The sequence below is a fragment of the Telmatherina bonti genome, assembly GCF_933228915.1.
Source record: "Telmatherina bonti genome assembly, chromosome: 8".
NCBI classification, from domain to species: Eukaryota; Metazoa; Chordata; class Actinopteri; order Atheriniformes; family Telmatherinidae; genus Telmatherina; species Telmatherina bonti.
In genome coordinates, this window is record NC_136626.1 from 12,030,773 (window position 1) to 12,058,182 (window position 27,410).

Consider the following 27,410-nt stretch of genomic DNA (forward strand, 5'->3'; position numbering starts at 1 on the left):
AAGTTTTAATTTAGCAACGTATGATTCTTACAAACTACCTATTTCCGCGTTGATCGTGCATTAGCATTAAGCAGCAACTTGCTCTCCGGAAAGTACTTCCTGGAGCGATTTATCCAAAATACAACCGTAATTTTTTTTTAGCGTAGACCTTCTTTGGACACACGAAGATACACTCGCAAGGTCTCTGGGCAGAAAGTGTAAGACATAAACTACTGACATATTCCTGTTTTGATTTGTGTCATGTCATGTCAGCTGTGCTAGCTAAGCTCTGCTGAACGGGCGGCTACCTGGCTAGTTCATCTCGGAAGTACAGTGTCCACAGAGGTTTTTACATGGTAACATCTGCTAGGTTTTATGTCTGGAAAACACAGGACCATTGTATCTCATGGTGGTCCATCTGTTAACTTGAGGTTTAAGCTACATTAGCAGTAGTGCCACAGCGGGAACTGAAACTGATTCGCACGCGCTAGACAGGGACTGTTGCTATGGACGGTGGGCAACTTGGAATGTGCAAACCGAAGATGATGTCCGTTAATATGTGACACTGATGGTGTCGACGTCTTGCTCGGCGATGTCCGTAAATATATGTTACTAATGATGTCGACGTCTTGCTCAGTTGACAGCGCGTTAGGTAGCGGAAGGTTTTAAGGTGAATTATGAAAATATGACACGTGGTTAAACGAATTAATCCAAGTGACATCACAACACGAACCAGAGCGTCCAGGTGTTCAGACGTTTCACGGTAACGAAAACAGAAAGTGGAGTCGTACACCAGCAAGTACTGGTTTTGTACTGGCCAAACAAACAAGCAGCACATTATCTACAACTGTACATTATAAGTACATGTTTTTGTTATGTTTCAAGCACTCAAAACCCTTTTGTTAAGATAAAATTGATAAACAAAATTATGAGAAAATGGCTGCATAAGCACTAAAACTTCCTGCAGCTGCCGTTTGTTGATTCAATGTGGATCTTTCTGTCTTTCATTAGTGAAATGCAGATTGATCGAGGTTCATTGGTCATTTTGATTTGTAAACTCTTTAAGTTTTAGAGATCTTTTTGCTTATGTTTTATATCAAATCCTCAGTAATTATTGGGGAGTGACCATTGCAACTGGAAGCCACGTTTTCCCATATTATTCCACAACTTCTGCATGTTTCAGGATTTTCTATTAACTCTGGATTATGAGCAGGGCTGGATTAAAAGTGAACAGAATGTTCCAAGGGCCCCTTTCCCCACTGTAAAATTGTAAAAATTGGGAATGATACACTGTGAAACTATATTTCTAATATCTCCCGGCCAGTGGTACCAGTAGCAATACACTAGACACTGTGGTGTAACTATCTGGCTTTTATGTACATTTTGTTTCATGTCCAAAATGCTGGTGTTTGCCCAACATGGGCCCCAAGTGAGTGTGGGCCCCTAGGCCTGTGCCCATAATGCACATTGGATAATCCGGCCTTGATTATAAGCCACTTCTAGTCTTCACCACTCTTTTCTCTTGTTAGTATGATGCAGGATAAACTTACCTTCATCCATAGCCAAAACAAACAAAAAAAAAAAAGTTTCTGAACAGCTGTAGCCTCTTTTTCTTTTTTCTTTTTTTTGAAGGTCTGATTGCAGGTAAGATCTTACGTTATGTATTCACAACAACGTTATATATGATTGATCATGACCTGCTGACCTGCTTCTCAAAGTGATATGGAATAAATCATGAAGCAAGTTTACTTCTTCCCAAAATCCATTATTCAGTTATATTTGATCCCTTCAAAGACATGTTATATGCGCATTTTTAAATGTTAAACCATAAACCTTTGGTAAATAGTAAGATAAACCAGAAATAATTGCATCTATGTCCAAAAATAAAACAGAGTGTGTAGTTTTATATGTTTTATATTTACATTTCTGGCAATTTAATATTTTTTCTATCACGTTGATATTTTCTACAACCAACACAACCATAAAGTTCATAATGGGTTCTGCTCTGTTGTGTAGGCGTATTACTGTAACTCTTTCGTAAATAGTTTTTGTTTCATTTTCTCAAAATCAACTTCTTTACTTTTCACGCTTGATTTAGTCTCCAGGTTGCAGAAAAGTCTACAGGATCTGCAGCAAATAGTTGAGTGCCAGTGTAAAATTTGCCACCGTTATGACACAGGCGTTGAACTGTCAGAGTCATGCAGCTGACTCACACATGGTGGGACTTTACATCAGAAATATGCAGCTGGAAGTCTGCTGTGATCAGCTGAAGGAGCAGCTCCTCCATGAAGCAGTATAGATGCATCTGCCAAGACAGACGCTGCAACCTCACTAACGCTTGTTAGCATGTGAACTGAGTTCGGGCTGTGAAATGAGTTCAGTTGGGTTTTAATTATCTTGCTAAGTCAGCCCTGTTGTTACTGTAAATAGTTTGGATTTGATGTTATTTTGAAACAAGGCTCTTTTTTTTTTTTGTATGTCTTCAGTTTTTATGTCTCTACTTTGGTGTTTTACAGGCTGTCAGGTCTGGTTCGAGGTGGTTGAACAGTTAATGCACAGGGTAAAGAGGCTGAAAATTGAGGACAAAACAGAAGTCGGCCAGAAAAGGTGGGAAATGCGTTAACGTATTTCAATTTGAATTTATTTTAGATTTATTACTGTTTATTTTTATTATTATTCCTCTCTCTAACGTAGTTTTTGGATACAGTTTTAGTGTATTTGGCTATTTGGGCAGAAAAGAAACTGATAAATATAAAATTTAAGTATCATTGTTGAACAGGAAGTATATATAAATATGTATAAATATTATATAGATAAATTTTGGTTTTGGTTTGCTGGTGGTTGTAAATAAAAACTCATACTTACTGATTGTAGACTGATGTGAACTGATCTGTCAACAGCGTCGCGGAAGCACTGGCAGCCATGACGGGGGTCGACGAGCTCTCGGACAGCACAGAAGTTGTTGAAATGGAGGACGTGAATCCCACCCAGTTCCAGGTTGAGAAGCACACATGGGACGGACTGCGCAAGGTCATCCACAACAGCCGCAAAAACACCGGCGTAGTTATCAACAAGGCACCCCATGACTTCCAGTTCATCCAGAAAGACGAGGCCAGTCCTCACTCACACCGTATCTACTACCTTGGTAAGGAGGTAAAAGTGGGAGGAAATGTGGAACTTCTGTTTCATTTGCTGCAGCTGGGGGGGACAAAATTTGTGCTAAATAGCCATGTTTTTTTTTAATTTATTTATTTTTTTTCATAAAGCTTCCCCGCTTCAATCAGAAACATGCTCATGTAGTTTTTAATACCTTCTCCAGAGCTGAAGCAAGCTGAACCATATATATGGTCCATATAGATCGGATCTATATGGATTAGATCCATATATCTATATAATCTGTCATATAGATATGATCTATATGGACAGATTGCAAATTTCTACAATCTGTTACTGCATCCATGCTGACTTGGATGTGGACGCTGTACATCTGTTATTCACCATTTTCCTCAAACTGCCACTTTTCACCATATTGTCAGCCTTTCTTTCAGTTTTATAGTCTTATGTTAGATCTTTAGATTAGTTCTTTGTTTGGTAAAACTACATGAAAATGTTAAAAAATCTTAAAATCCACTACAACACACTTTTATGCTTGTAATTTAATTCCCAACATGAAGGTATAGTATTGTTTGTCTTCTTGCCAGTGTTCAAAACCAAAATTTTATTTCACATGGTGACCAAATTTCATTAATATGTGTCCAGATGATGAATTGGGGACGATAATCCTGGAGACTTCATGAGGCTGGCCAAAAAATATATAAACTGGTGAGGCTATATGACGGAAAGAGATATAAGTCTAGTCTTTCTTTACAAACAAACCCAAAAACATTAAAGTGAGGGTAGCTGCATATCAGGAGACAATAAATCAAAACCAGTTTGTGGAGAAAACATTTACTAAAGGTTAGATTACAATGAAGAGTTGCACCAGACCAGATGAGCTTGTAGAAACTCTCCACATATTTATTTAAATCCCAATTGGCCTGTTTTAGTTGCTTATTAGTGTATTATTAATGGTGCAGCTTATAGAGATGTTACTTTTTCTGGTGTGGAGTTGAACAAACTCAGCTTGGAAAAATTTCCCTTACTGCGCGAAAGCATCTTTGTTTAATAAATGACCTTCTAATGTTGCAACAGCAATGTAATCATATCTACTGGACATGTAGATTGGTGAACCAGTAACCAGTTATGTTGTAATATATGTTAAAAACATAATGGCTCTTCATCAGAAATTTATATTACAAGCAAATGTTAGCACACACACCTCCCCTTTTCTAACACACGGAGCTGAGAATGAACAAGCTACTCTACCAGCATGTTAACACATGATCAGGTATACTGTTGAGGATTTCTGCCACGATTGCCAGAGGTTTAGCCGCATGCTCAGAAAGCGTGTTATTCACTCCTTCAGCCCTCAGCATGACTCCAGACAGCTCATTTTTCATGGAAGGTTAGCATTGTTTGTTTAGACTTTGTGCTTGTGGTGTGTGTCCTCAGGAATGCCTTACACCAGCAGGGAAAATGCCTTACTATACTCAGACATTCCCAAAAAGATCCGCAAAGATGCCTTGCTGGTTTTGTCATGGAAACCAATGCTGGATCACTTTCAGGTGAGGGTTTCCAGTCTCACATTTTTACCATTCATACAATCACAAACTTCTTTTACATTTGTACACATGTATTTGCTGCTTGTTGAGATTTCATTAAATGTGGGGAAGTTTTTCAAATCCCTGATGGAAATGTCTTTGACCTCCGCTCTGGCTAGCCAGCATGGTCACATTGCATCTCCTCCTGTCACCTCTGACCCCAGGCCAGCCCTCACCACGGGATCTTCTCACGGGAAGAAGAGCTGCTACGAGAGAGGAAGCGTTTGGGGGTGTCTGGCATCACCTCCTACGACTACCACCGAGCCAGCGGGCTCTTCCTGTTCCAGGCCAACAGCAGTCTGTATTACTGTCGGGATGGTGGAAACAGCTGTTTAATTGTGAGTTAAAGGGCAAAAGAAATGTTTATTACTGACCTCCTAAGGCTGATTGGTGACATCTCGACAGTTTATGGCTACATGGTGGCATTTCTACATTATTCCTTTTATTGGGTTCAGCTTCTCAGTTAAAATAAAAACATTGTTTTCATCTTTTGTGACAAAGCTGTGCCGGTTGTTTGGCTCAGTTCTTTCCTTTTCAAATATTCCGATTTCTTTTCTTCTTTCTTTCTTCCTTTCTTTTGTCAGACCAAAGCCCAAACTGTATGTATTGATTAGTAAACAGTAACGGTCTGCAGTGGAAATGAACTGATAAGTAGTTTTGTTTTGTAATCAGCTGCTGTAGTCTCAGATATCTTACAGCTGCTGTGTATTCTGCTTCAGACTTCTCCCATGAATCCCATGGAGATCAAAAGTCAGAATTCAGGCACACGCATGGACCCCAAGATCTGCTGGGGGGACCCTAACTTCATCGGTTTCATCAACAACAATGACATTTGGGTGACAAATATAGAAACGGGTGAAGAGAAAAGACTCACCTTCTGCCATAAAGGTCAGGACTGAGTCATAGTCACACACTCACAGTGTTTTCTCCCAAATCTTGAGTTTCCTATCATTCTTTCTTTCTTGCACGTTTTCATTTTTAGGCATTGACAACCCAAAAGAAGACCCCAGATCTGCTGGTGTGGCCACTTTTGTCACTCAAGAGGAATTTGACCGCTTCACTGGATACTGGTGGTGTCCAGCTGCACGTGAAGGTGACTTTGTTCTCACAGTTACTGACAGTTCTGGCAGTGATCATAAGAATATTGTGTTGATTATTTAATATTAGGAATACTGTCCTTTAATTCTCTTATTAAAAGACACTTTTTGTAGCTAACAGATTGTTTAGCGACTGACATAAACATGGTCATTAAATATTCACATCAGTGAGAGTAAATTTTCTTGTCTAGTTTATTCCAAAGGCAAAGATTTCATTATAAATGTTGTTCTACTCCCTTGCTCGTCATTTCTCTTTGGATTAGAGCCAGACGGCGGTAAAACTCTGCAGATTCTATATGAGGAGGTGGACGAGTCTGAGGTGGAGATCATCCATGTCCCATCGCCGGCTCTGGAGGAGCGCAAGACAGACGTCTACAGATACCCACGTGCAGGTATGAAGGCAGAAAATCCTTTTTTTTTTTTTGTCTAATGTTCTTGTTTTGAAAACTGTTTTGCAGTTTTGGTTGCTTCAGTTAGCTGTGAATCATAGAATAAATATAAAGCAAAGCTGTTGTGGTTTAAACTATTGGTTTGGGTACTTTCGTCTGGAAGCCTTGATATGCTGCTACATGTTAGAATTATTGCTTCCTGGTGTGTGTAAAGATCTTCTGTATTGTACATATCTGATGCTGCCCCCTATACAGGAGTCGGTCCTCAGGAGGAGATTCATTTCTCACACTTTTTTCTGTATATTTGTCAAATTTAGCAACTTTTTCTCACATTTTTGGATGTAACTCAGTTGAACTTATTTCCAGGAAGCAAGAATCCTGAAATCACCCTCAAGATAGCAGAAGTACGGACAGACAGTCTTGGAAAAGTGAGTGATTTTCACATTTTTCATCTTATATTGTATTAATTTACTGAAGTTTGATGTGGTTTGTGTTGTGCCCTGATTGGTTTGATTCTTCCTCAGATTGTCAGCACACAAGAGAAGGAGCTGCCTGTTCCCTTCACCACCCTATTTCCCAACATCGAGTATATCACCCGAGCTGGATGGACGAAAGACGGTCGTTAGTAAGTTTCTTTAAGAATTAGAAAAAAAACATTAAAACTATGTGATTTAGTAAAAAAAAAAAACAAAAAAAAAAACAAAACAACGCCACCCACAGTATTGTAGGTCAGGATTAGATAATATTGTACCAGTACACTGTACATGCTAAAGTTCCCACCCGTCACGGCTCGTCCTCTTTGTATGTGTCAGTGCGTGGGCGGTCATGATGGACCGACGGCAACAGCATCTCCACTTAGTCCTGCTGCCGCCTGCACTCTTCATCCCTGCACATCAGAACCTCGACAGAAGACAAGAAAGTCTGGAGGCACTTGGAGACACAGTCCAGCCCTTCATCATCTACCAAGAGACCAGCGATATCTGGATCAATGTGAGGTCCAACACCCCTTTGTTTCTGACCATAACGCAGCCGAGCCGTTTCCCAGTTTAGTCTCCTCTCATGTCTGACTCAGATTTGATCTTTCTCCTCCGTGTGAGCAGCAGAAACAGATCTGAGCTCAAATCTGGGATGTGTGTTAGGTATTTCTTCGGCTGCAGTCCCAGTTTTCAGTTGCTATAAAGCGACTTGTGTGTGAAAACAACACGCTGACTCTTTGTTTGTGCTACAGGTCCATGACATCTTCCATCCTTTTATCCAAACCAGTGATGATGAGATCACCTTCCTCATTGTAAATGAGTCCAAAACGGGTTTCTGCCACTTATATAAGATCACCTCAGTGTTACAGCGGGGCACCTTCAACTGGGCCAAAGGCTACACACACTCTGAAGGTAGAGAAAAGGCTGAGATCCCACAGCTGTTTGTTGAGAAATTTGTGGAAATGACTTTTGAAAACACGAATCTTCCTTTGATCTGATGCAACGCTATGAGACGTGTAACAGTCTCATAAAGATCCACAGATGAGCTTAAATGTGTTTCAGACCGTTTTCTTTGCCAATCATGTGCCACGTTTGCTCTTCTGCCATCAGATGATTTCAAGTGTCCGGTCAAAGAGGAGGTGACGGTGACCAGTGGGGAGTGGGAGGTGCTGGCCAATCATGGAGCAAAAGTAAAGCCCTGCACACACATCTGTTCTGTGTTTATGAGTGAAGTTGGAGACTGTAATGTCTTCACATAGAGCTGAAATGCGCTGCATGACAGCCACACACAGCTTTTCTCAGTAGAGTGAGTAATAACATGAGGGGTTTATGTCTTCTTACAAGCCTTCTTCATAAGAGAGGAACAAAACGTGGGATTTGATTAAAGCTGGGGTAGGTAATGTAGGGGAGCTAGGAAGATGTGAAAGTAGCACCCTGTCTTGGCTCCTCCCCCTCTGGTTTTGCTCCTTGCGTGATCCAAGGCTGTTTTCTTACCTCCGCCAAGGAGGTTGTTTTTACCGCCATTTATCTGTTTGTGTTCAAGATAACTCAAAGAGTTATGGACGGATTTTAATTGAATTTTCAGGAGTTATTGGAAATGTGAAAAGGAAGAACTAATTTAATTTTGTTGGTGATCCGGATCACCGTTTGGATCCAGGAACTTTTTAAAAGCCGTGGCGGAGGTTCGCGCTCTCCGAGTGTTTTTCTGGTTCGCAGCTTTTTCCACCAACGATTTTCTCTTTCTCTGCTGTTTAGCGGGAGGAGGCAAATAAACCGAGCTGGGTCGGGAAAATCCTTCCTGCATTTTGTCAGCCATGTTTGCCTTCCGAGTTACTTCTTCACTACTTTGTATTTTCATCCTAACACGCTGTTTCTATGCAGGGTGTTGAATCAGGTATGCGCTGCTGGACGGGGAGGAAGGGAGCCGGGAGAAGAAGCTTATGAAATATAAGAAATGGACAACTTTAATTCGATCCAAACGTTTGGATTGGTCAGAGTTTTGACCAGTAAACTGAGGGGTCTAACTATATTTCTTATTGTTCATGATTACAAAATGTATAGACTACTATCAGGATGAGGAACCACTTTACCCAGAGTAAAAAAAAATGTTTCTGAGCAAGATTACCAACCCCAGCTTTAAGTCTTAATAATATTTTTAAAAAAAACAAAAAAACAATCATATTTTTTATTTTGAACATGTAGGAGGTCTCTGCATACCAGAGGAAAATCAGAACTTGTGTTTTTAGCTGCAGTTGTGGGACACACTGCTGCAAATGCTGTTGTGATTTGACACACTCCTGCACAGGTATAAATGCTTCAGCTGTGTGTCTTGTTTGTGTATGTAAAGAATGTTTCCGTCTCTGGTTTCTTTGCACAGCGTTCATGCAGTCCTCAGATTTGGGTGGACGAAGCAGCAAAGCTGGTTTATTTCCAGGGAACCAAAGACTCTCCTCTGGAGCATCACCTGTATGTGGTGAGCTACGAGTCACCAGGCGAAATCATCAGACTCACCAAACCCGGGTACTCCCACAGCTGCTCTGTCAGCCAGGTATCCCAGCTCATACAAGCTTTTTTTTGAGCCAGTTTTTCTTCACTTCACAGTCACATAGTAAAGTTGCATTTCATGTAATATTGGTGCAAAATATCAAAATTAATTGTTGTTGTTTTTGTTTGTTGTTTTCCTGTGACTGTTTTCTCTGATTCCGACTGCGATCTAAAACACTGATAAACATCGCCTTCTCTTTTCTTTCATGCAGACGTTTGACATGTTTATCAGCCACTACAGCAGTTTGAGCACCGCTCCTTGTGTTCACATCTACAAGCTGACGGGCTCAGACGACGACCCGCTACACAAAGAGCCTCAGTTCTGGGCAAGCATGATGGAATCTTCTGGTACTGAGTTTAGTTTTAACCCTAAAACCTTTTTGACTGGTACCAAACTGTATGTTTTTGCTGAAAACGAAAGACCTCGCAGAGCATCGTAGTTTAAGACTCGGGCTTGTTTCATGTGTAGCTTACTTCCTTTCATGCCATTGTTTTGTTCGCAGGTTACCAGTTTGACACCAATGCTCCTGAAATCTTCAGCTTCACAGGGAAGTCGGGCTTTGAGCTGTACGGCATGTTGTACAAACCAAGCAACCTGGTTCCTGGCCGGAAACATCCCACTGTTGTGTTCGTCTACGGTGGACCTCAGGTTTGATCTCCCCCCTTTTAAAATTAGACTCATCACATGAACCTCAGAAGCTGCCAAACAATGGAAGTTTATTTTGTTGCAGCTACAGAGAACCTATCTTGTGTATTTTCCACACGATGTCACAACTCTGGCTAAATAACCTATAGAGTAATCCGATGGCTGTTTTGGGTGTTGCACCATTTTTGCAGTGGCAACCTGGTATCTGCTGCCGTCTGCAGACACTGACAGCAGAATGGATGTCTGGACTGACCATGTAGGACAGGGAAGGTGCCCTTATGTGTCAGCCTTAAAGCTTATTAGTTTTTCGTGTTATTTTGGGATTTGTTACGACAGTAACCAGAGAAGTATTATCGGAAATTTAGTCTTAATCTGGGCGATTTAAGAACAACTTGTCTTTCACCTGCCTGCACACAGTGAGACGGTCCATGTGTGTGTGTGTGTGTGTGTGTGTGTTACTCTTCAGCATGTACCAGTGGTTACGCCAATATCATAGCTGTCTTCTGACAACAAGAATAAAATTATTTACTTGAACTGCAGGGAGAATAAAGTTACCAACATGGTCCAACGTCAATGTTGTCACTGCTGTATGCACACTTTTCTCATTCAGAAAGAAAAACATAAAAACATTTCATGTTTTATGTCCCAGACTGCTGGGATAGGCTCCAGCTTCCCCCGCGATCCTTCATCAGACAAAGCGGTTCGGGTCATGAATGAATGAATGTTCTAATAATAAAACACATCCTGCAATTTCAGGCTTTTACAAAAATCGAAGGTTAGAACTAAAGTCCAGATGTTTTTTTTTTCTTGCATGTCTGGTCTTTGTGGACACATTTCACTGGATCACCCAAACTTTCTCAGCAGCTCCTCATCTCTTAGCAGTGACTAGCATGATAACATGACTTGTTGTGCTACGATAAGCTTGACAGCAACGTGGAAACCCAAAGTTTCACCTCAGCTTACCAAGCTGCTGCTGCTGGGAATAAAATCCTCTCTGTTAATATGCTTAACACACTTCTATCAAACATCCCTGTCTTCTGCTCGCTCAGGGAATCGATGTAAACCTGGAGGTCTCAGACTGTCCTCATGAATTAAAGGTCCGTGTTCGCTTTCAGCTTTTTACCCCACAGCTGAAGTTTTCCCCTGCTGTGTCAACAACTAATAACAGCACAAGTCCTCCCAGATTTCCTTCACATTGTTAAGTAATAAGCAGTATCAAGCAAAAACGGAGCAGATTCTCATCAGAACTAAGTCGTACAGACACACAAATGCCACCGCAAAAATGACGGACAGCCCAGTACTAGTTTCGCTTGGATTAGTCTGTACGGTACATATGATTAATCTAAACCCACCACATGCACATAAATTGGGCTGAATTTCATCACATGCTTGTTTTTCTTCCAGGTCCAGTTAGTGAACAACTCCTATAAAGGCGTGAAGTACCTGCGGCTGAGTACGCTGGCTTCTTTGGGCTACGTTGTGCTGGTTATCGATGGGCGGGGCTCCTGCCAGCGAGGACTTAAGTTTGAAGGAGCTGTGAAGGACAAAATGGTAAATGTAGCTTTAAGCTATCTGTGGGAGGAGCTAAAGTCAAGAGAAGAGACATTTAAAGATGAAGGAGATCTTCTTACTTTAACAGTCTCATAATGATACAAAGATGATCTTAAATGTGGTTTAGTCAGTTTTCTTTGCAGAAAAATCAGCTTTATGTGTTTTTACTGAGCTTAAATAACAGCTGAAGGAGTTTAGTGACAGCAGTCTGGCACATGTGCGTCTCTCCACCCAGGGTCAGGTGGAGATCGACGACCAAGTGGAGGGTTTGCACTACATAGCTGACAAGTACAAGTTTGTGGACCTGACTCGCGTCGCCATCCATGGGTGGTCATACGGAGGCTTCCTCTCCCTCATGGGCCTCATCCACAAACCGGATGTGTTTAAGGTCCAAACTGCAAACATTTCTTCTGTCACTGCTATAAAAACTTTTGGCTTTCTGCTTCGTTTCTGTGGAGAATTTTCTTAATTCTATGAATTCTACCAAGGATCCTTTTTATTTTGAAGTGTAAAAAAAAAGCAATTTTAAATGATTGAATGCTCACAGTTGTTAAAGCTGTGCAGTTATTAAAGTTGGACCGTGGTGGCTTAAATCATATTTTTATTTCATTAGACAGAAAAACCGCCAGACTTGTTTCTTTAACGTATGCAGTTTTTGTTGATTCGTAAAGTTTTCAATAAGCAGCAACGGGTCTGATGTCACGTTTGGCTGCATTTCCATTCGAGCTTGGTAAAGGAGGAAAAATAAAACCCTGTTTGTCTTCTTTCTTGTTAATTAGGTCGCCATTGCAGGAGCTCCGGTGACACTGTGGATGGCCTATGACACCGGCTACACGGAGCGATATTTGGACACACCTGATAAAAACCAGAAGGGCTACGAAGCGTGCTCCGTCGCCCTGCATGTTGACAAACTTCCCAATGAGTGAGAGCTGTTCGTTTCACCTGCGATGCATTCGGTGTTTTGTCTTTCTGGTTACATTTATTAAATAAACGTAAAACCCAGCAGATAAGTCCTAAGATGGCAAATATTTGACTTGGGTGAACAGTCAGTTCTTCTTGTTGGAAGATAAATGTAGCACTTACTGACACCTGGAAATAATCCCAACATGCCCATTTGTAAAGACATCCTGAAGACATGACTTATTTTTTGTCTTGCATGTGTCTTCGTCACATCCTGCACCTCGTTCTTAAGGAGTTAATGAACATTTTCTATGAAGAGCCATTTCATGGTGTGCTTTATAGATGGAGATGGCGATTAATTTGCACCAGTAATAAAGTTTTATCTGTAGAGTAAATTGCTCCTACTACAAACATGTTTGTAAATGTAAGTGAAAAAAACAACAACCCTAAAAGTGTGTACCTTTGTGCTGAATACAGGCCCAATAGATTGCTGATCCTGCATGGATTTCTAGATGAGAATGTGCACTTTTTCCACACCAACTTCCTGGTGTCTCAACTCATCCAAGCAGGGAAGCCATACAGCCTGCAGGTATGATAATTTAAACCGTAAATTTGGTCTGAAGTCTGATTAAAGATGGTTTTTAATCAAAAAGTAAATATAAGTGATGTTAAAATGACCTTATTTCTAGTAGTAAAACCTGCACTTTAAGCTTTTGTCTTTAACTAGGACCCCCCCCCCAAATTTTACCAAACAAATTCACCTGATGTTGTGTTTCCTGTGTTTTCAGGTTTATCCCAATGAGCGTCACAGCATCCGGTGTCCGGAGTCCGGAGAGCATTATGAGATTACACTGCTGCACTTCCTCCAGCAGAACCTCTGATAAGCCTTTTCACACACTAAGACCCGATCTCTTCTCCCTACGCACCTCAGCTCTTCTCCTTTTCACATTCCACTTATTCAAACCTGCCATCACCTCTGACTTTACTTGAGTTTTTCAGTCTGTTGAACGCGAGCTTCACCAAACCTTGTCCGTCAGTCTCGGACACTGCAGCACTTCAGCATGAAGATATTACAGGAGTTAATGTAGTCTGCATGAATAAGGCTCGTCATTTCTCGGACGTCTGGTAGCTTTTAATCTGCATTTGATTGTCAAGTTTGATGGATTACTTGAAGCTCAAAACCAGCAGAGGGCGCCGTTCACTCAGAACAAACAAAGATGGCCTTTTTTTTTTTTTTTCTGATACGTTGACGGTGCTTCAGAGCAGGGATCCTCAGTCCTAGTCCTCGAGAGCCGGTTTACTGCAGGCTTTCCAAGTGTCCCTGCTGCAGCACACCTGGTTCAAATCAAAGCGTACTGAGCAGACATGTGCAGAGCTTGTTGAAGGCTTAGCAGAGACACATGGAAAACCTTCAGAACCTGGAGGATCAAGATTGAGGATCCCTGCTTTAGAGGAACAAAAGATACCAGAAGTTATTTGTGTTTTAAAAGCTGCTTGCTGCATCATAAGCAGGACGGCATCATTAGCAATGCAAAAACAAACAAACAAACAAAAAAGCAACATATATGGAACCTTTTCACAGATTTGTGAAAGCATCTGCTTTTTCTGGTGCCATTCCTTTTTAGCATCTTTTTTTTTTTTTAACAGGACCTAACTGACAGTTATTGATTTGTTTCCTGTGAAAAACACTGGTTTAAACTTATTAGATGTATTCTTTAAGAGCACACGAGCAACTCCGACCCCCCTTCGTCACACACTCGGTAGTGTTTTTGCTGAGATTTGTCTGTAATGTGCTGTCACAGGTTATTTTATATGTGGTTATTCCAGAAAAAAAAAATCATGCAACATTTTTATTTGGTAATATTACAAAGAAAAAAAAAACAAAAAAAAAAAAAAAAAAAGCTTTATGGTTCTTAAACGTTGGTAAATGGTTGAAATATGTAGCTTTTCACGGTCTTTTGCTTTAACTTTTTGGGGAGCTTCTCTTTCTTCTGCTGCTGAGAACTTTTGCACAGTACGTGTCTGCCTTGGTGCCAACAAACCGACCTAAAAGATGATTTACAGAGCTGTTGGCAATCTGAGGTGCCTTGCAAGAGTTTGAGCACCTGCTCACATATTAAATATACAATATGTATATATCAGGGAATCTGTCACAAGACCCACAACAATAGAATGCCTTGTTACTTTCTGAACATCTGCAAGATGAGCGATCACCATCTGTACATGATTAGATGTACTCTGAGATTGAAGAAATAAACAGAAGTGAACAATCTTTTCCTCGCTTTTTTTATGTGATTTTTTAAAATTTATTTATGCAAATATTTCAGTTATGTGGAAAATAAATATCAGAAATAATATTCACAAGAATGAAGGACTAATATGATTGTAAGTAAATCCTACTTAATAACCTGCATAATGACGTGGCACAGATGACAAAAAGTTTATTTATATAGAAATAACTTTATACCAAAAAGCTTGAAATTCCATCACAAATAGGACACTGCATTCAGACTGGGTAAATGTTTTCATATAAACTTTACATTTTATCTGCATGATTTTTATGGCATTCCCAGAAATCAGGCTTTGACTATTTGTTTCATGTGGTTGTGTGAAGCTTCATTCCTTCTGCTCTCATAGGAACGACCGAAGCATCTTTTTATGTGCAAGTGAAAAGGGTTTTCCAATTAAAACAACTGAATTAATTGGATTAAGATTGTGGAGATAAGACAATGTGGATGACATTACAATAAATTCCCACTTAGATCAGACACTTCAGCTTCCAGATATCACTGATCCAATCGTTGGTTGACTCGTGTTAAAGTTCAGGGCAGCTCATAGTGTTGGACAATTTCCCCCAGTCAGAATAATTTGCATTACATTGATTAAAAATTAATAAAACATGAACCCCAGTTCTCCCACCTGATTTAATCAGCACTGACCCACTCATGTTTCATCACATCTGCCATCTCTTCATACTTTAATTCTGTAGAGACTCAGAAACAAGAACAAATACAGAGCCGTCTTTTCTTTGTAATTCATAGTTTATTTTCATCCACTTCATACAAATAAATTTAAAGTTGTGATTTAGTAAAAAAAGAAACAAACTGTACATTATTTAAGTACAAAGTAATTAAAGCAAATACATGTCAAAAGCCCTCACAAAGGGCATAACGTCCCAGTCAATGTGACTGACCACGTCCACTAAGACGTCATTCTCTATGCGTTGCATAGAAATTTCTGACCGGTGTGTGTGAGGACACACCGATAATGTGCGTTTTGTCTTCTGCTTTCAGTTCGTTAGTAGTTCAGTAGTTTGGATTTTCTGCTTTGAGGGTCTTTGTGAGACGGGATTATTGCTTTAGTGATGCCGGTGCGATTTTGAGAAGAGTGGTCCTCAGAGATCTGCCCTGTCCCTGAGGGACGCTCCAGAACATGGCCTGCCTTCTGAAATGCGGTCTCTGCAGCAGTCTGGAGCGTCTCGGATACTTTCCGTTGAGGTTGGACTCGCCACAGCTGCTGAACCACCAACCGCCTGCAACAAGCAAAAAAACAAAACCCTGACATTTAATTTCTAAGACTCTTTAACATTTGTAGGAGCAAGTGGAACAAATGTCTGCTTTCAACCAAACTTTTTAGAGGAGCGGACGTACCTGAGAGCATCTCGGCACAGTTCATGTCTGCAGCAAGGTCGTTGTCTCTGTCAGCAGTGGAGAAGGGAAGACCAGAACCTCCGGTGCTGATGAGTTTCTCCTGCGGTCCGGATGAAGAATCCTGCTCGAGGTGAAGGGCGAACATCTTGTCCTCTCCGTCGAGGCTGAACGTGTAACGAGCCATCTGCTGCTGTCCGGCCTCATCAGACAGCTCCACCTGCAGGATGTAGTCGCCTTGTTTGGACAGGGAGTGGATGTTGTCCAAACCCAACCAGAACTCGCCTGAAAGATGAAAAAAAAAAGGGTTTATTTTTCTGACTACAGGCAAATAATGCACGTTTACCACGTTGTTGGAGGGAAGGTTTCATCTTACCTTTCAAGCTGCCGAAGCCTGTCTTGTAGCTCTGCCACAGCTGGTTGAAATTCTGGGATCCATCGTGACGTTTCTGGATGACGGTCCATCCCCCGTCTGCACAGAAAACACACGAGTTACTGAGGTGTTTCTGGGTTTCATTAGGATCAAATCTTTGCTCCGGTTGAAGACTTGAACTTGAGTTGCTGTGACTCACCTGAAGTCATTTCACAGAGGACGTTGAAGGGCTCTGAGTTGTCAGGTTGGATGGTGTAGACGCCGCCTGCTCGCTGCCCTCGCACAAACAGATCATGACAGTCTCTGGCCAAACCTGGAGACAACAGGACACAAAGAACTCCGTTAGGAACCCGATAATCCACCCTGCTTTGCTGCATGTTGGTGCACGTTCATTCTTTTAAAAGATTTTATTGATTCGTCACGCCTGCAGATATTATTACGCCTGAGTTAACGTGTCTCAGTCGTGTACAGTCAGTGTTTTAAAGGCTGCTGGCCTCGTTTTCTCTGGTCTTTGGACTGAGTCTGAACTGCTCTGCCAGCGAGTCAAACACTGTAAAGTCGGGAGCAAAGGTGAACTTTTCTGCTCATACGCCACTTTATGATTCATCAGTAGTTTGCATGCAGTGTTTGCTGTTTTTTTTTTTTTTTATCTATTTTGACTGTTGCCAAAGTTTTCAATTATTAATTTGTTTTAGTGTTAAACAGTAAAAATACCTGAATCAGGTTGGATATGCTCGGCCTCGCCTCTCAGTACCACCTCTTCATCTCTTCTTTTGTGTGATTTCACTCTTTTATGTGCAACCTGTAGAAGACACGGTTAAAAGGTTAAAACGTTGCAGCTAAATGTAGACTAGCTTTCTTTTGGAGCAGTTGTTTTGGGTTAAGTCCTGGTGTCTGAAGCTCACCTTGCTCTGCAGGGACTGTAGGTGCAGAGTCTGCTTCTCGAGTTTGTCCTGCTGTTGTTGGATCTTCTCCACCAGCTGGTCGATGCGTCTGTTCTGAGCTGCCATCAAACTCTGGAAACGGCAGGAGGGATAAAAAATGAAGCCGATTGTTTCATAGCTTTGGGGATTCAGATGAATTCCTCACCGAACGACTATCTTCTACATGAAAGGGTTGCTCTCGCTCACCTGGATGAATGAAACTCCCGTGTGATCGCTGTCGTTGCTGTCCAGCTTCGGCTCCGACAGCACGTCCTCCAGCCTGTCCATCCTAGAGGTGATGTCCTCTGTCTGCTTCTTCATCTCCCCCACCTTCAGCTTCACCTCTTCCACCGCCTCTGCCAGCAGCCGGTCCTTCTCGTCCACCTCCATGCTTTTGCTCTTCAGAGCTTCACCTTGCTCCTGCTGCTTCCTCTCCAGCTCAGCCACCGTGCCGTTGAAGGCTTTCAGTTTGCCGTTCACTTCTCTCATCTGGGCTTTGGTCTTGTCCACGTGCTCCTTCAGGCCTTGGCCGAGCTGCAGGAGGCCGTGGGCGATCACATTCACGTCGTCCCAGGAGGCCTGCTTGTCCCGCCTGTCTCTGTCTGCAGGGAAACCGGCTCCAGCGTGGACCAAAATGGTCAAGATCAGGATGAAAAGCTGAGGCATCTTCATCTTGTCGTCTTTGGTTCGTTCTGAAATCAGCGCTTCTTGTGTCTCTCTGTCGGTTGTGTGCTGCTGAATGGCATTGTGAGGTTTTTATAGCCCAGTGCTGCAGCAGAGGGCTCCTCTGATTGGCTGGTTGGAGGTGGAGGAGGAAGAGGAGGGGGGGACATGGGTGGGGAAAGCCTTTCATTGTAAGGACTTAAGCAATGATGCAGTAAAACATCTGAATTACCAGTTAAGGACACAGTCATAGGAGACAAAAAAGGTTTTGCTGATGAAATCATGTCTGATGTCAGCGTTAGGTTCGTGTGTGACTGGAAATCCTAACATAAAACAGTTTTTTTTTTTTTTTAGCAAATATCAAAAGTTTTTTCTTTTTTAAACAATTCAAACCTCCACAAACATGACCTTTTACATGATGTTACACTGAGAAAATCACATGGGAGACTCAGATTTTGAGCTTTAACCTGAAGACTTTTCATTTGATTCCCTAATCAAAGAAAAAAAAAAGCATCATTTTAGATTTTATTCACACTTTCACAAAAAGCTCTTTGACCCACATTAAAGGCCTCATTCGTTTATCTTCCTCAGACTGACTGACGCATAAAACCGCCTTCAACGTGCACGTCTTATCCCTGAAACATCCTGATTTTACATCCCTGACAGAGCTCAGATAGACACACCGATCCATAGCTGAAATTGCACACGACGGATCCCAGCCATGAGATTGTTTTTTTTTTTTTTTTTTTTTTTTTTTTTTGCCTTCTTGCGGGAAAAAAAACGCAGATAGCTGAAGATTGCGATTTATCTCGGAGAGAAGCTGACCGGTTGCTGAACCAGGAATGCAGGCGAACATTCAGAGACGGAGGAGTCGCTGTGAGAAGTAGGGGAAAGTTCAACCCTCAGGCTGTTTTACTCACTCATTCCTGACAAGCCTGCGATCACACAAGCATGCACGCTGCAAGTCACGTGGTGTCCTGGGTGGAAAACACTCAAACACAGACTTTTCACATCAAGCCGTGGCTGTGGAATATTCCACTAATGGATAACTATTAATAAATCTCACAAAACTATTTTATGTTTTTACTTTCTATAAACATTTCCTTGAAGTTTAAATAGTCATGAAGCAGAAGGCTGTACAGAATTTCACACACTGCTTTTTGGACGAGTACATTCCTGGTTTGTTCAGTCAGGTTGTGTAACCTCGTCATAATTCCCTCACAGACCTGACTGGCATCTCTCTCTTCCTCACAGGTTGACAATATTTCAGCTTCCAAAACAAACGATGTTCTCTGACAAGTTCTCCAACAATCAGAAAGCTCCTACAGAAACAACCGTTCAGGCGTTTCCATCAAACGTCCACCACATAACGGCGCCACAGGGATCCATCATCCGGCAGAGCATCCATCCGCTGGGTTTTCAGACGCATCACTGGGCTGACTGGGGTGATAGAACCAGTAAAGGTCGTCCTGTAGATGGATGATTGAACGCAACAATCCAGTACAGGAGTCAAACAATAATAATGTTTTGTCCTGGAGAAAAGCAAACGAATGTTCTTTTCATTTGTGAGAAGAAACATCACAGTAACTATGACGACAAGCAGCAGTGAGATAAGTGTTCAAACACATCAACAAGCTTTGCCTCCGTTTGTTTCATCACACTTTCCTCCATGATGAGTTTTAATCCTGTGGAGGTGTGAGTGACTCCAGCTCTGCTGGGTGGGGAATGTATTGTTCCCACATCGGGAACATTGCTCCTGCTGGTGTCCCAGTGCACGTACCTCTGCCTGCAGGCTGCTGCAGATCAGCACGTATGTCCTCGAACCTGCTGCCCTCAGCAGACGCGAGGCTGAGCTTCATGTTCGCAGCTTCAGACGGTCTCGGTGGCCCGAGTCGCTCTTCTGTTCCCAGCTGCATCAGGACACAATGTTCAGCTGACGGGAGGTTGTGTTTGGAGCTGGCATGACCGAACCTCAGATCAGTTACAATAACACCTGTTTCCTGAAAAGTGGAAATAAATGTGCGGCTGAGAACAGCAGGACAAACCGGGGAGGTGTGAACTCTGCAGGGTTGGACTTTTCGTTCTCATTAACAGCTGTATGGTTAAAAAAGAAAGGCAGAGAGGAAATCATGAAACAAAATCAGTCCAAACCTTTCAGCTTTTGAGCAAAACTTTCTTTCACCCTTTGATAAGTGTAAAATAATGATGTCATGTTGCTCTGCTGCTCTGGCTGGGATTCTTCATTTGTTCTCTGAATCGTTTGCTTTCTAGTCAAACTGTATTTAAGAGACATTTTTGTTAAACATGAGCAGGACAGCTATAATATAGCAAAAACAAACGTGTGTTAGAAAGCACCCTGACAGACATTAAACTATTAAATAAAACGGGCAGATCACAATCACACACTGAAAATATCAGATATTTCAGTCACCTTTCAGGATTGAAGTAATTCTGTGACTTACATTCTTGTGGTGAATCCTTGCTGTGGAGGATTTAGATGATTTATTGACACAAATACATCTGTTAATCCCAATTTTCTTTAGTAAGATTTAGTTAATGAAAAAAATTATGCAGATGATGGCTGCAATCCTCGACTTTCCAGTCCACAGAACCTCTGAGCTGGTGATCAGTCTGAAACTCCCACAGTGACCTGCAGGCTGTTGACAACATCAGTCCTATGTTTGATGCTGCGGTGCACCTTTCTGAGCTGATGTGCTGCCAAATCTGTGGTTGTGCTGCATTTGAACTTCTCTCTTCATAAAATCAATCCAGTTTTTCTCGTTCTGTTTATTTCTCTGCAGCTCAAAGCAAGACAGGGAAAGAGTGTAAACTGTTAAAACGTGCTTTTCAGACCGGTTTTATTCATTCTGCACATTCCCCTGCCTCTAAACGCCCTGGAGCCGATGGAAACATTGTTTTCCAGCCCTGCACCACACGCTTTACACCACCATGTTACACAGCAGCAAGATAACAATATGTTCCCGCTGTGATAAATAAAGTTCAGAAGAATAAAGAAGACTTGGGATCAGACTGGCTTTTTACCACCGCAGACTTTTAGCTTTAGTTCTCTGTATCACGGTTAAAGGAAAACACAGCATTTTGTTATTTAAGAGTCTGAAATGTCAGATAACACCTTATCATCACTGCCTCTATCACACATACAAAGCCTAAAGTCACCACTTCAGCTGTTCTGTTTTTGTTTTTGTTTGTCTTTTTTTTTTTACCTACTTGCAAAAAAAAAAAAAAAAAGTTCTGGTGAAAAAAATGTTTGCTCTGTTTTTTCAGATTGCTGTGCACGTGCAGGGCTCAGATGGAGGCTAGTTGTATTTTTGTGTGAGGGGGAAAATGTTCGTTTAGGTTACATTAAAAAGAACAACTTTAATGTCGACATGTAGGGATCACAGCCTAATCTGATGAAAGCAGAACAGCTGGCGAGCTAGGAAGGCCATTTGCTTGCCTTAAACAGGCTGCCCACTTCGCTGAAGCTACGCTGTTATTAGTCCAATCATAAACCTGGAAATCCAGGACAGTTGGTCTGACACGTACTGTACAATACGTACAATACGTTCCATGCATATCTTTGAATTGGATTTTCTATGATTTAAATGAACAAAAAGACATTGTGCTAATTTCCAAACTTGGTTCTTGTTTGACACATATTTCATTCATTTCTTTAAAGATTCACTCATCACTGGATCTTTAAAGAAAGGTTGTTTTGCTTTCTGACGGCTTTTATTATCAGGTGGTATGGACGATGAATTTAAAGCAAATGCTGCAGATGTTCCTCCTGTTAAAGCAATATTATATCGACAAGCACACACACACACACACACACACACACACACAGGCGCGCAGCTGAGTGTGTTTTGCTTTTTCACTGAAGCCATGAATCCAGAGCTTACTTCCTGTTGTCACACACCTTTTGCTTTGTTTGTATTTGTGCAGGTTTTTAAGTCATTTAGATCGTTGTGATCCTACAAATGTAAAGTGAAAGTATCTGGACATCATAAACGATCCCTGTATGCTTTCAGAGTTTCAGCCTTTTTAATTCCTTTCGGGGTCTTTTATGCATCTGTGGAGGTCGTCCGAGCGATCATCCTGATGTGTTTGGGGTTATGTCAGCTGCTTGTTGTTTACCTGCCTGAACATCATGCGTGATGTTGTGGCCACACGAGTCCACAGCAAGTGTTGACAAAAGAAAATGACTAAGATCAATTCTGTTTAAAGATCGTCTTTCACATAATTCATGCAGCTGCCTTTTCTTTTCACACTTTAAGCTTCATTTATACCAGATGTGCCTTTACAATCACATCAACCTGAAGCCAATTCAACAAGAGAACAGGTGAATAATGAATTTAAATGAATTAAGTATCTCTATTTTTTAACCAGAGACCTTTGTTTCTTTTTGATATTTACCATTAAAGATATTTTTACAGCGTTTTACTGCTTATTCACTGTAACTTTTCCAGTATTGGAATTCCTGAACTTCTCTAATCGCTTCGGCAAATAAAAAGGAAGGGAGCAGACAGCAGGCTGGATAATAAAAACACCTTATCGTGCTAAGTCTGTAAGGTACAGTCAATCTGGGGTCAGTACAAACTAACAAGTGTGTTTATGTCTGGTTGGAACATCAGTATTACCTGATTAACAGAAGATCAGGTTAATAGATTAATAGAATAAAATCTCCTAAAACAAACAGAGCAGAGTAGAAAATTCATCTCCAACATCTCTTTGCATTAACCAAGCCAATGTTGCAAAGCCCACATCAACAGGACACAATAAGAGCTGCTTTTAGTTTAACTTCTTCTTATATTATAGATTTTTTTTATTTTTTTTTTTATTTGTGCAGTTTGGATGTAATCTGCGACCCAGACTGCACTGGAGAAGAGATCGGTTCCCTGTACAGCCCTGTTTACATCTGTCCTCTTTCAAAAGCAGTCATATAACGCGTGCAGTGTGAGAACAGCTAACGCACACACACACACAAACACACACACACAGCTGCAAGTCACAAGAGCCCAGACTCACCAGACACGTGCTGAACGTGCACTGCACTAGAAAACAATAGAACAAGGTTCAGGTCAGGTTGCTCCAGGCTGCTAACTAGTCACTTTCAGCTCATGTTTTGGTTTTTTGTTGGTCTCAGCTTTGGTTTTATTCGAGTTGCTGGTATCTCTAAAAACCTTTGGATGGAAGGTGTTTACCACCAAACATCAGACTAACCAGCAGGTGAACATGGTGGAACATTATGCAGCTAATCATCCAGATATTCCCCTCAGGAGTGGGTGGAGGAGCATTCAGCTGCTGGACACACAAGCGTGTTATTTGCTCACATGTCCATCATAACTTTACAAGGTGATAAGTCTGTTTTGAATCAGAAATATTGATCCCCTGTGGACTTTGGTGACTGTTTAAGCTTTCTACCTGAAATTGAATCAAGATTTAAAGTCTAAACACCTTTTTGTAACAATAGGATTTTTTAAAAGCTTCTTTATGTAAGACTTATATTTAAGCGTCAATTTACAAATTCATTCATTCATTCATTTTCTAAACCGCTTAATCCACAATTTACAAATTATTATTCATTATTATTAAATTATTACTATACTTTAGCTGTCATACTATTGCTAATATATGGATCCAGTGATTTTGTTGCATTTGTAGGCATATCTTTGGCTTTAAAATGACAGCAATAACACGTTAAAGATCAAACACCATGTTATCAGAAGGTTACGTGACTCTGGCTGTCTGATAAAATATTAAACTGTTTCCAAACATCACAGCGTGGTTATCAGAAGCTCTAACCCTTTAGTCGTCTAAAAAAAATCCCAAAACACTTCTAAAGTGTTTGTTATTCACGCCGAGGCGACAAACACGCAACTTGTTCCTTCATGCACATGCAGGCGTACGTTTCCTTAGCAGGGCGGAGATTCGTTGTGTTTTTAGGCACCAGTAGGTTAGTGTGTCAAAGGTCGGGGCGTCGTTACGCGTCTGGCATGTTGCAGCAGCCTCTCTGGCAGAAAATATTCCCTGACCATGTTCTGGATTAGACATGCACAGCTGGAGGGCCGGAGCAGCACAACTGGACCCTGAACCCGAGTTACAACAACATTCTGGGGTTCTGCAGCCACATCAGACTGTATTTTTAACTTCCATCCTGATCTCTCACCTCAAATGTTTGCCTAGTGATTATCAGTATCCTCAAATAACAAATGCCAGGTATTCACAAAGAAAAGAGAAGAAAGTGACACCACAGGCAGAAAATTGCAACCTGGCAAACTGCCGACTGCATGATTCAGGATTTATAAAGAGGAAGTTTAATGAAACTACTCTGCTTGTTTTTTAGAGTTTGGCTTAAATGTGACCAGAAACTGTTTCTGCATTTATGTTAGTTTAGAATTTTGTTCACAAAACTAATTAATTTAGTTTTTATTATCTTAAGCTTTTAAACTGAGAGATTATTGTGCTTTTATAGTTCTGCATAGATTGTTTTATCTTAACAGGATCAGTAAAACATGCCCACCTAAGCAGAAATAATTTATCCAAAGAGTTTCAGTCAGGATTTAGAGCTCATCATAGCACTGAGACGGCATTGGTGAAAGTTACTAACGACCTTCTTATGACCTCAGACAAAGGACTTCTGTCCGTACTTATCTTGCTTGATCTTAGTGCTGCATTTGATACAGTCGATCATAACATTCTGTTACAAAGACTAGAACAGGTGATTGGAATTACAGGTACAGCGTTAAGCTGGTTTAAATCATATTTATCTGATAGACTTAAGTTCGTTCATGTAAATGACAAGTCCTCCTCCCAAACTACAGTAAGTCATGGAGTTCCTCAAGGTTCTGTACTTGGACCAATACTCTTCACGCTATATATGCTCCCTTTAGGCAAAATGTATTAGACAGCATGGAATAAACTTTCATTGTTATGCAGATGATACTAAAATATACTTATCCTTTAAACCAGATGAAACAAATCAGCCCAATAGGCTACAAAATTGTCTCATGGACATAAAGACTTGGATGTTTAGAAATTTTCTCTTCTTAAACTCAGATAAGACTGAAGTAATTCTCGTTGGATCTGAAAAACTCAGAGCTAAATTTTCCGGTTGTGTAATGAACCTGGATGGCATTACTTTAGCTTCCAGTGCTACAGTGAGAAACCTTGGAGTAATATTTGACCCTGACCTGTCCTTTGTCCCACATATTAAGCAGGTTACTAAAACAGCCTTCTTTCATTTACGTAATATAGCCTAAATTAGGGACATTCTGTCTCAGAGTGATGCAGAAAAACTGGTTCACGCTTTTGTTACTTCGAGACTAGATTACTGTAACTCTCTATTACTGGGCTGTCCTAAATATGCCCTGAAAACCCTTCAGCTGATCCAGAATTCTGCAGCCAGAGTCCTGACCAGAACCAGCATGAGAGATCATATTTCTCCAGTTTTAGCCTCTCTTCATTGGCTGCCTGTTGAATCTAGAATAGAATTTAAAATCCTTCTCCTTACATATAAAGCCCTCCACAACCAGGCACCACTATATATCAAAGACCTCATAGTTCCTTATATACCAACCAGAGTACTTCGTTCGCAGACTGCAGGCTTACTTGTGGTTCCTAGAGTCTCAAAGAGCCGAGCAGGAGGCAGAGCCTTTGGTTATCAGGCCCCTCTCTTATGGAATAAGCTCCCAGTTAGTGTTAGGGAAGCAGACACCCTCCCCACCTTTAAGACTAGGCTGAAGACTTATCTTTTTGATAAGTCCTATAGCTAGGGATGGTTAGCATCCCATAGTTATGCTGCTATAGGTTTAGACTGCTGAGGGACATTTCCTGATACACTGAGCTTCTTTCTCTTTATCTCGCTCTTTTATCCCCCCCAATAACAGTGTTGCATCATTAACATGTATGTCTCCTGTCTCAGCAGGTCTCCGTGGCCGGGAGTAGCAGTTCCTGTTGTCTGTTGCCTTCCTGTCCTCTCCCCCCCACACAGCAGAGGCAGATGGCTGCCTGTCCTTGAGCCGGGTTCTGCCGGAGGTTTCCTTCCTGTTAAAAGGGAGTTTTTTCCTTCCCACTGTTGCCAGTGTGCTTGCTCAGGATGGGAGATTGAGTTGGACTCAACTCAATCTGTTGGTTTCCTTATAAAGGCTATTATGAATTGGCTTTCATTATGTTTTCTCCTCTGTCTGTAAAGCGTCTTGAGATGGCATTGCCGTGATTTGACGCTATATAAATAAAGTTGAATTGAATTGAATTGAATTAAAACGTATATAAAATTATCATTTTATTTTGCTGGTTTCGGAGCGTCTGAAAGATCTTTAAACTCCACGTTGAACAGTGTTTCTCTCCTGTTGATGAGATGCTGCTTTTGAACTGCCTGAAACGTCCCGTTTAAGTTCTCAGACTTGGAGCATCCTTGACTTTTGACCCCTGCATTTCCCCCACAGGAATTAGAACCAAAACAAAGCATCAGGAGCACATTTGTATCCCTTTAATCAGCCCCTCAGAGACAAAGGAGCTGGGTCAAAGCTCTTTAACATAAATGCAACACCTGCAAGTGACCACAATCTTTAGGAAAAGTATATTTTGTAAACTACAATCAAGATATTTTCTGTAGAGCTTTATAATGGCTGTGTAGTTGGCATTGTCCCCTTATAACAAGAAAGCTGGGGCCTTTTTCTGTGGAGTCTACTACTCTGACTTCCACAAAAAATGGTCTTTAAAGTTGCAGGATGGAACAAAATCAAAGGTAAATTAAAGATAAATAAAATCCTTACAAAATGGTGCTTCTGTCGGTGTCTAATCATTTTTAATCTCTTAGAATGATCTATTTATGTCTTCTTGCTGTGGATTTGCATACATGGAAGCTGCTATATTTGTGCCTCCACTGATACTACGGTGTCTCTGAAAGGACAAACACTCTGTATGAAGTGGGAACCCTCTGAGTCCCCAGGTGGCTTCATACTGCCAGATGCTAATATTCTGAGACATGCAACAGACTGTTCTTTCTTTTATCACCCACCACCGACCACTGCAGTGTCTTTTATTTTTTGGTTGCATAAATATCTGTTGCTGATTCATCCTTGTTTGTCCATGGATCTTTTAACACATCAAATACACTGTAACTCAGAATGTTTCAGTAATGAAATGATGCCGGAAGAAATCAAGGTTACAAGTAAAGACATGAACTGCAGCTCTAGCATAGCTCCACCAGCTCACCGACCTCGCTGAACCACAATACACGGACAAAACATGCCTGGATTCACAAGATGTAAGTGTGTTTTTCTTCACTTCTTCTTTAAGGATACATGTGTGAAACTATTTTACAACAGGTTTTACTGACCCTTATTTAGTCACTTTGGGATTTGGCTTAAAAAGTTGGTATTTTTAGGCTCCTAAAGCACCAGTTCTATGGAAAGAAAATGTCTAAATGATTAAATAAAACTTGGGCAGATACACTTAAACTCATATCTGTGTGGACACGGTCTTAATTTTAACCACAAAGGTCCTGAATGGTCGAAG

The 27,410-nt window shown here is 41.1% G+C and overlaps 2 protein-coding genes across 3 annotated transcripts; one reads left to right on the top strand and one right to left on the bottom strand.

Moving 5' to 3' along the window:
- Positions 1-64: 64 nt before the first annotated feature.
- Positions 65-14,431, top strand: LOC306759251 (dipeptidyl peptidase 9-like). 2 transcript variants are annotated; one of them, XM_079244825.1, is made up of 21 exons: positions 65-197; positions 2,496-2,586; positions 2,880-3,124; positions 4,531-4,643; positions 4,844-5,017; positions 5,399-5,567; positions 5,662-5,772; positions 6,040-6,168; positions 6,532-6,593; positions 6,690-6,790; positions 6,978-7,155; positions 7,394-7,553; positions 7,752-7,831; positions 9,019-9,189; positions 9,398-9,533; positions 9,689-9,834; positions 11,236-11,382; positions 11,618-11,770; positions 12,162-12,304; positions 12,760-12,871; positions 13,071-14,431. In XM_079244825.1, exons 2-21 carry the CDS (start codon positions 2,531-2,533, stop codon positions 13,161-13,163), a joined length of 2,679 nt encoding a protein of 892 aa, XP_079100951.1. In that variant the 5' UTR covers positions 65-197; positions 2,496-2,530; the 3' UTR covers positions 13,164-14,431. The 2 variants fall into 2 exon arrangements, with proteins under 2 accessions (XP_079100951.1, XP_079100952.1); XM_079244826.1 differs by lacking the exon at positions 11,618-11,770.
- A 933-nt stretch (positions 14,432-15,364) lies between these two features.
- LOC306758996 (angiopoietin-related protein 4-like) lies at positions 15,365-17,938 on the bottom strand. The gene is made up of 7 exons (XM_079244465.1): positions 17,433-17,938; positions 17,208-17,318; positions 17,017-17,104; positions 16,502-16,615; positions 16,306-16,401; positions 15,933-16,214; positions 15,365-15,814 (listed from the first exon to the last, which is right to left on the bottom strand). Exons 1-7 carry the CDS (start codon positions 17,895-17,897, stop codon positions 15,633-15,635), a joined length of 1,338 nt encoding a protein of 445 aa, XP_079100591.1. The 5' UTR covers positions 17,898-17,938; the 3' UTR covers positions 15,365-15,632.
- Between the last annotated feature and the right edge of the window lie 9,472 nt (positions 17,939-27,410).